Source organism: Colossoma macropomum, unplaced genomic scaffold (genome assembly GCF_904425465.1).
Source record: "Colossoma macropomum unplaced genomic scaffold, Colossoma_macropomum, whole genome shotgun sequence".
Lineage (NCBI taxonomy): Eukaryota > Metazoa > Chordata > Actinopteri > Characiformes > Serrasalmidae > Colossoma > Colossoma macropomum.
Window position 1 is genome coordinate 39706741 of NW_023494805.1, and position 9504 is coordinate 39716244.

General features: G+C 40.6%; 1 protein-coding gene across 1 annotated transcript; it reads left to right on the plus strand.

Moving 5' to 3' along the window:
• The first annotated feature begins 1342 nt into the window (after positions 1-1342).
• On the plus strand, positions 1343-5916 carry LOC118825859. Its single transcript, XM_036596709.1, has 4 exons — positions 1343-1484; positions 3354-3492; positions 3646-3738; positions 5132-5916. The coding sequence occupies exons 2-4, from the start codon at positions 3360-3362 to the stop codon at positions 5530-5532; spliced, it is 627 nt and encodes a 208-aa protein (XP_036452602.1). The 5' UTR covers positions 1343-1484; positions 3354-3359; the 3' UTR covers positions 5533-5916.
• The last annotated feature ends 3588 nt before the right edge of the window (positions 5917-9504 follow it).

Below are 9504 nucleotides of genomic sequence, written 5' to 3' on the forward strand. Positions count from 1 at the left end.
CTGTAGATGGTTCTACATATAACCTTTTTGGAAAGGGTTCTATATAGCACCAAAAAGGGTTCTGCTATTGTCGCGATGTAAGCTTGTAAGAATAGATGAAGGTTCTATATAGAACCCTTTATAGCACATTCTCCATCAATCTGAAGAACGCATTCGCGATGCAAAGAACCCTTTAATCATGCAAAGGGTTCTTTAAGTGTTCTGCCCCAAACTCCAGGAAGGCAGTACAGTGGAAATGGTGCCATTTTCTCACTTTTTGATGCATCGCTCTTGAAAAAAGATGGTTCTTCACGGGTTCGTTAGTAAAGTAAATGGTTCTGTATAGAACCATGAACACTCAAAGAACCATATGCATGCCTAAATTATTCACTGCATGGTGAAACGGTTCTTCAGATCGATGGAGAGTGAGTTGTATGTGGTTGTACATGGAACCTTTTTGAAAAGGGTTCTATATAACACCAAAAAGGGTTCTTCTATTGTTATAATTTCAAGCTTGTATCGATAGAAGAACCCTTTTGGGTGCTATACAGAACCCTTTTTAACAAGGTTCTGTATAGAACCATCTACAGCACATTCTCCATCAATCTGAAGAACCCTTTCATGATGCAAAGAACCCTTTAATCATGCAGAGGGTTCTTTAAGTGTTCAGCCCCAAACTCCAGGAAGGCAATACAGTGGAAATTGTGCCATTTTCTCACTTTTTGAGGCATCGCTCTTAAAAGAACATGGCTATTCACAGGTTCTTTAGTAAAGAATATGGTTCCATAGAGAACTATGAACACTCAAAGAACCATTTGCATGCTTAAATGGTTCTTTGCATGGTGAAATGGTTCTTCAGATCGATGAAGAATGTGTTGTAATTTGTTTTATACAGAACCTTTTCGAAAAGGGTTCTGCTATTTTTAATAACACCAAGCTTGTAACAATAGAAGAACCCTATTTGGAGCTATATAGAACCATATACAACACAACTTAGTTCACTGGTATTTAGAACAGCTTCATTGCGAGCAGGCCTTCCTTCATACCTGCACTCAGAAAAACAGAACCCACACTGTCCTCTCCTGGACAGAGAACAGAAGCACAGCTGGAAAACTGACCAGCGTTAATCCACATGTGGCAGCTTGGTCAGTCTCATAAAGCAAAGCGGAGTGAGACCAGCTAAGCGTACTGCATTATAGAGTGTTTATAATGATGTTATTATAATCACAATTCAAAAAGCAGAGAAGAAATGTGCTAAAATGGAACATTTACACGTTTAAGGGCCACTTATACAGACTAATTAAACGGTTATAAAAGTTATTTATCAACTGGCCTCTGCTGGAATGCGCTGCTCCTCCTTCAACCTTTGCTCAAGACATTTCTATAGCAGCCTAATGTCTGTGCTACTGCGCTGAAGACGCTCTCCAGCCTGTCCTTCACACTGTGCCGGGAAATTCACTTCATTTGAAGTGTTTCTGATTCTGGATTGTAGCTGTAGCCGTTCGGTAAGCACTTGATTTCTGACGTTTCATAAAATGCCGGTGTGATGTCGTGTAGATGTTAACTATCATTCAGTGTGGCTCACATGATGGTCATATGACTTCTGTGAAGAACTCATGGCTGTTTTTCAGTGGAAGACGACATGAAAGCTATTCAGTACAGCTTTACTGTTATCAGCGCTTGTGTCAGTTGTAACAGCGTCAGCCGTGTTCAGATAATCTGATACTCCTCTGATTTAACCATTTCAGATAGAATGAATTCTTAGACGTCCATTTAATTAGGGAATGTCCACTGACTTTTTTGGAATTTCTGTATAATTCAGCGGTTGAGATGTAAACGAAGTCGTTCAGAGTGTTTTGTTTTAAAGTTCGTTGTAGAAAACATTGAGAACTTCTCTGACTCAGATTTCTTTACAGTGGTGGTGATAGGAACCAGACGGCACCATGACTACAACACAAATATAGACATTTTATTTACTATCCAAAACCACCAGAGAACCTACACGAGTCTTCTGAGCTTATATATGTAATGTTGATGATGGAAAAATAGTCATAAATCTGAAAAAGTAGTTTAATTTGGGGGAGTTTTTTTGCCTTAGAGCAAGCTGAGTGTATATCTTCACCATGAATGGCTTAAAAATGACATTTTATGCCAAAGTCTGAACTTAAAACCATCGTAAAAAACATTCGTCAAGCATATTCTTAACCGTTTCATGTAGTAACTTTCTGTGAGGGAGCTTTTAGAGGTGGACGTCTGGTTCCTATCACCACCACTGTGAACAATTCTGACTCTGTAAGTTTCTCTAGAACAGAGAGTTTCACACCAAACCACCCTGAATGACTCTGTTTACATCTAAATCATTTAATTATGCAGAGATTTTGAAAAAAATCTGTGAAATGTTGGCTTACTTCTCATTTCTTTGGGAGCCCATAAAGTGTTAGCCCATAAAACTGTAATAAAGTTGTGAATTTTTACCTTTTACATGACTTACACTGTCATGACATTTTTAATCATACTCTTTGAGTTAACGTGTTAATTTCCCATAAAACCTGTTGGACTCATTTGAAAATGACAGATTGAGAATCGCTGTGTTGCTCCCTCTTAACAGCTTGAACTGCTTAAAACTAGCATTTATCATGTTGTTCATCATGTTCTGTAATATTGCATCCCTCAGCCTCACCAGTTTGACAGAATTCATGGCTTTGTTTCCTTTTGTGTTCTCATCTATCAATGTTCTCTAACTTCAATACCCAGCGTGCATTGCACAAAGACATCATACAACCCAGCGGCAACAAAGAAAGCCTGACTGCTAGCGTAGCCACTGATGTAGAGGCTAATACGTACAGATTTAACTGTCTAGCTGTAATGTAAAGTTCCTTCCTCCTTCAAGATACGTCATCAAAAAGGGGGTCTCCTAGTCTTTAAACCAGACATTCTCACTCTAGAGCTGCGGTCACTAACCCTGGACCTGGAGATCTACCTTCCTGTGGAATCCAGGTCCAACCACAACCTACCACACCTGCTCCAGCTAATTAACTTCACCAGAAGTTCCTGATTGGCTGCATCAGATGCATTAGTGTTAGGTAAAGGGGGAGGGGTATGTAAGATGGTGGTTGGGACTAAACTCTGCAAAAGAGTACATATCTAGGAAGAGGGTTGGTGACCACTGCTCTAGAGCAGGCATGTCAAACTGGGGACGTTCCAGGCCAAAGTGCTGCAGATATGAAGTCCTTGCTAATTAGCTGACGAGCTGAATCAGGTGTGTTTAATGAGGCAGTGTGCTGAAGTCTGCAGTGTTTCAGCCTGTGAGGACTGGAGCCTGACACATGCGGGAGGCGAGATTCGCAGCTATGTTCTTTCTCTTTTGGTGACAGGGCATCATGGGCAATGTAGGCAACAGTGCCTGGCTACTTCTGGGCCTGTGTTTTTGGGTGGTTATCACTGCATGTGGATGTGCACCTTCCCCGCACATAGAAGACTCTTCAAACCTCCAGGAGCATGTAGGAGATACTGGTTGGTGGAACCCTTTGCAAAATGGCCAATCAGAAAATGTCAGATATATTACACATCTTTTTTTCCAAATTATTCTAAAACAAAGGCACATCAAGGCTCATTGATTTGGCTCAGAAATGTCTTAACTTTGTTCTTTGTTCCTTCCACTGGCAGAACAAATGCAGAGTGAGAGCCGTCTGGGACGATTACAGAGGAAACTGCTGATAGAGGATGATGAACCTTTGAACATCAATGCAACTCTAAACGGTAAAGAATTCATATCTCAGTGATTCACTGATTGCAATGTAAACAGAGTGATTCAGAGTGGTTTGGTGTGAAATGGTTCAGATGTCTTTACAGTGGTGGTGATAGGAACCAGGGGTCGCCATGACAACAACACAAATATAGACATTTTATTTACTATCCAGAACCACCAGCGAACTCACATGTGTCCTCTGAGCTTTTATATGTAATGATAATGATGGTAAAATAGTCATAAATCTGAAAATAATACGTTTTCTATGGGGACTATTTTGCCTTACAACACCCTGAATGTATCCCTCCACCAAGAATGGATTTAAATACACATTTAAATACACATTTCTGCCTCTGTCAGTTTCTCTAGAACAGAGCGTTTCACACCAAACCCCTCTGAATGACTCTGTTTGCTTAATCATTTAATTATTTTTCACATTTTGAAAAATCTGTCCAATAAAGTGAGAAAAATCCCTGCAAAGGTTTTATCATCGTAAAACAGCTCTGTGCTAATCCTTTAGGCATATTTGGCTTCAGCACTCAGCTTCGTCATCATCAAAGTGTCTTCCATGGTCTGTAGAGAAAGTTTTCCCTGAAGAAAATAATAATTTGACAGTTTTTTTTTTATTTGGCCTGCCAGAAAATTACCCTGATTCTGCCCCTCACCCAGCGAGAGAAAAGACATATTTGTGTACTGTATATAACTTATTGAATTCTTTTTTTTTCCTGTTACTTAGTAACAAAATATAGTATTATTAAATCTAGCCTGTCCAGGGTGTATCCTGCCTTCCTCCCAATGACCACAGGCTCCAGCACCCCACGACTCAGAAGGATAAGTGGCTTAGAAAATGTGTATGTGTGTATTAAATCTATTTTTTCAAAACTTGATTTGTATATTATTTAGTCTTTTTAGCCCTCAACCCACCAAAACATTGCACTATGACCCCCGAGACAAAACATTTGGTCTAAATTAGTAGAAACATTTAGTCACATGTCGACTTGTGGTGGCCTGGGAGTCGACCTGAAATCATAACTGGCCATTTTCACTTTGTTAGTTTATGTTCCTGATCATATGAAGCACAATTTGTCATTTGAAAGACAAAATCTCTGTTTTGTGGAAGTGTAGTGACTCATGCCTGCCTTTAAATTGTCTTCTGATTTTTGATTACTTCACTGTGCAACAACAGGCGGGGCAAAATAATATTAACCAATAATATTATCACCTCCCTCACCTGCCACACCCACCTATCATGGAGAGGAGGCACTCAGAGACCCTCCCTCTTACAAATCAGATCAGAAAACAAATAAAAGTCATAAAAGAGCAGCTGTGTCATCAGAACTCAGCGGTGTATAAATGGATGTATTTAACATTATTATTCTTTATGCTTCTTCTGTTCTAACTCAGCCTCCAACTCCGAGATATCAGACAACACCAGCTCCAGTCCATGGCCAATACTGCTTGGCCTGCTGTTCTCCGTGCTGTGTGTGGCCATTGTGATCGCGCTGGTCGTCAAGTTCCGGATCGTCCAGCGCTTCTTCGGCGGCTACAACGAAGCTCTTCTGCCAGAGGGCGACACGGCCAGCCAGTTCAGCCAACCTGGGACCCTCACTGGCAACTTCCCTGCCCACAGCATGAGGGAGAGGCAGGAGTATGGGGGTAACCATGACGACGACGACGACGGCTTCATCGAGGACAACTACATTGCGGCTGGAGGCAAGGAGAGGGCAGAGAGAGAGGAGGAGCAAGAGGAGGTCACGGACGAGGAGAGCGACGATGAACTGGACATCCACTTCTCAATTGATTGAACTCAGGGACTGTTTAGTTAAAGCGGAATTCCAGTGATTTTTCCATTTTCCACAATAATTGAATGGTTAAGATGTAAACAGAGTCGTTCAGAGTGGTTTGGTGTGAAACGCTCTGTTCTGGAGAAACTTACTGAGTCAGAACTGTTCACAGTGGTGGTGATAGGAACCAGACGTCCACCTCTAAAAGCTCCCTCACAGAAAGTTATTACAGAAAATAGTTACTAAAGTGCTGCCGGATGTCTGAGACTTTGTTTCACGTTAGTTTTGCAATAAAGTTTAGGCCTAAAACTTACTGTTTTATAGAATCCATTCATGGTGGAGGGATACATGCAGGGCATTGTGAGACGAAATAGTCCCCAAAGAAAGCACATTTTTTTAAATTTAACATTATTTTACCATCAATATTACATATAAACACTCAGAAGACACGCATACGTTCACGAAGGGTTTGGGTAGTAAATAAAATGGCTATATTTGTATTGTAGACATGGCGACCCCTGGTTTCCATCACCACCACTGTAAAGAAATCAGTGGTGTAGGAGTCTCTACAATCGGCAATTTCACACCAAACCACTCTGAATGACTCTGTTTACATCTTAACCATTGACTTATGTGGAAATTTGGAAAAATTAATGCAATTCCCCTTTAACGTTTCTTTCCTATGTTCACTTTAGAGCAGACTTGTGTGTCAATGAGCTGCTGTTTTACTGTATAGGGCCAACACTTTTCTGACCATTTATCCATTTATGTGATCAAAGATAAACATTAGCTAAGAAATCACAACAACACTGCTACATAACATACATGTATGCAGCCTAATAATCTGTTAATAGTCAGACCATTAGCTCAATTGGAATAGAATACGTCCATGTAAACACCATGTAAACACACAGAAGCTATTATTCTTCTATTTAACAGATTATTTACAGGATTACATTCCTTGTTCAATTGGATAGAAATTCCGAAGGGCCTCAATTGGACTAGTCTATTCCAGTTGAGGCCCTTTGGAATTTCTATCCAATTGAACAAAGAATGTAATCCTGTAAATAATCTGTTAAATAGAAGAATAATATCCGTGTAAACGCCTGTATCTGATTACATTCCCTGTCAGAAAGTTTAAGTACATTCTGATCATGTGCGTCACGTCATAGTGAAAGTTTATACCGTTCAACATGGCGGAGCAGAAACTGGTCTGCAGAGGAGACGAAGTTCATGCTCTGATCTTTAAAAGACGGCGGTGGGACGGACGTCCAGCTTATGTGTCTCAGAACACGACGTCTTCCTCTCGGCCTTCTTTAATAAGGACATGTGAAGGACGTTTTCCTGAGTCTGACATCATTTTAAAGCAATTAAAAACACAAGCGCTGCTCACTGCTGCTCGTCTCACTCTGACTGGACTCACGTGATGCTCGTTGTCATGGTAACGTCAACATTAAGTCGTTCTCTAATCATGCGCGTCATTTTGGACTGGATTACTTGTAATGAGCATGTAAACAGAGATTTGCCATCAGATTGTTGAGTAGAGTGAGAATAAACACCTCAGTCTTAATCTGTATTCGGAATGTATTCAGTCGGATTGGCAACAGTCTTTGCATGTAAACACAGCCAGTGACATAACCAGGCCATAAACATGTCATGGCAAATGACATGTTTATGGCCTGGTTATGGCTGTTTTATAGCAGCGTCCAAGTAAAGTGTTGTCCAAACCTCAAGGTGATGCAAAGGCTAAAGAAAGTATTTGTTACTGTAGTTTCACTTATTTTCAGCAATCAGGATTATTTTTCAGCGAGAATATCAGGTGAGGAATCGACCTTGTTCCACAGCTGCATTTCGGTCCGTCACATTTAGGTCCTTTTTTGGGTTTAATTTCATTCGGTTCTGCTGGTTCAGCTGCTGGGCTGCTTTACTATCAGTCACAACTTTCAAATTTTAACATTTTTCTTTTGATTTTCATACTTTTGCATCTTTTATTTTAACTTTTGATCTTTTTCGTTTTATATTAGACCAAAAGAATCACAAAAAAGAGAAGAACAGAGCCTAACAAGTGTCAGTTACATGCTGATAGATGCTGGTTGTAGCTATGGAAAGTATCTTTGTGGCCAGTACATGATTGAGTTCCTTAACACAGTATGGTTTTACACAGACTAACCTTCAGTACTGTACGTCACATGATCTGGAGTTAATTACAAAACTTGTCCACTAGAGTGCGCTGCAACTTATGACAAAGAATGAAAAAAGAAGAAGACTGTTCATTTTATCAGCTCCACTGACCACATAGTTTCACTTTGTAGTTCTACAGTTACAGACTGTAGTCCATCTGTTTCTCTGCACACTTTATTACCCTGTTCTTCAGTGGTCAGGACCCCCACAGGACCACCACAGAGCAGGTACTATTTGGGTGGTGGATCATTCTCAGCACTGCAGTAACACTGACGTGGTGGTGGTGTGTTAGTGTGTAGTGTGTGTTGTGCTGGTCTGAGTGGATCAGACAGACCACTGCTGCTGGAGTTTTTAAACACTGTGTCCACTCACTGTCCACTCTGTTAGACACTCCTACCTTGTCAGTCCACCTTGTAGATGTAAAGTCAGAGACAATAGCTCGTCTGCTGCTGCACAGTTTGTGTTGGTCATCCTCTAGTCCTTCATCAGTGGTCACAGGACGCTGCCCACAGGACGCTGTTGGCTGGATATTTTTGGTTGGTGGACTATTCTCAGTCCAGCAGTGACACTGAGGTGTTTAAAAACTCCAGCAGCACTGCTGTGTCTGATCCACTTGCACCAGCATAACACACACTAACGCACCACCACCATGTCAGTGTCACTGCTGGACTGAGAACCATAAAATATTATATTATATTATATTATATTATATATATATATATATATATATATATATATATATATATATATACACAAATTTTCGAAATACTTAAGAATCAGTGAAGTATTTTCCAGCCTTGAAACTCATCTGCTCTTTGTGTCTCTGTGCCTCTGTTCTCATATCAGACTGTAGTTTCCTGGTTTTGTCCAGCAGGGGGCGCTGTGACCTATGAAAAACAAAACAGTGTGACCAGAAAAAAGGGAGCTTGCTGGTGAAAATCCAAATATGTTGTGAGATTTATCTCCTCTTATTACTTTTGTTGCTCCGGCCTACTAGACGGCACAACAGCTAGTGAAAAGAGTGACGGAGAAAAGCTACTGAAGAAAAACATTTTATGAATATTTTACTGAACACAAACACACATTAGCCCTGTTTCAGTTCTTTTTAGAGCCTGACCCCACCCTCTTCAACTCACCACTCGGATGTGCATCACACCTGTGTTCCAAAAGTGGTCGCTGGTTGCAAAAGTGGAGGAGGGGACAGTGAGGAGCGGCTTACTCAGACAGAACACACGCTCAGCTAGGTTAGCTTCAGTGAGCTAATCAGATAGCCATGCAAACACAGGCATGGTGTATATAATGTGTGTGAGTAACTGCTTTATCTGGCTATGAACAGCACAGCTGAGCTGTAGTGCCTTTCCTTTTGTTATTGTTAGCCATGTAGCCTTTAGCATGCTAGCGAACCAGCTGGCAGAGTACAGTGATGAAGTCGTATCAGCTGAGTTGGGGCCGTGTTACGGAAAATCCTGTAGTCTGAGATCATATCTTATCTGCTTTGTTGTCGTGGCAACTTCAGTTAAGACTGAATTTAGGACAAAAGCCGTAACGGTTCTTAAGTCTATAATCTCATCTTATTTCCAGATAAGAAAACGGTTTTACAGAAACATCCTAAGTTGGCAAAATATCCTAAATATTTTCTTAACTTTAAGATAAACTTAAAAGCTTAACTTCTGTTTTAATCGTCTGTTTCTATTATTTTGTGTTGTGAGAGGCAGCAGCGTTCACTATAACCAGCATAATGACGCTACATTGATCTACACCGAAAACGCTGCTTTCACTGTGAGATGATTTTCTTTTCTAACTCTGCGTTTT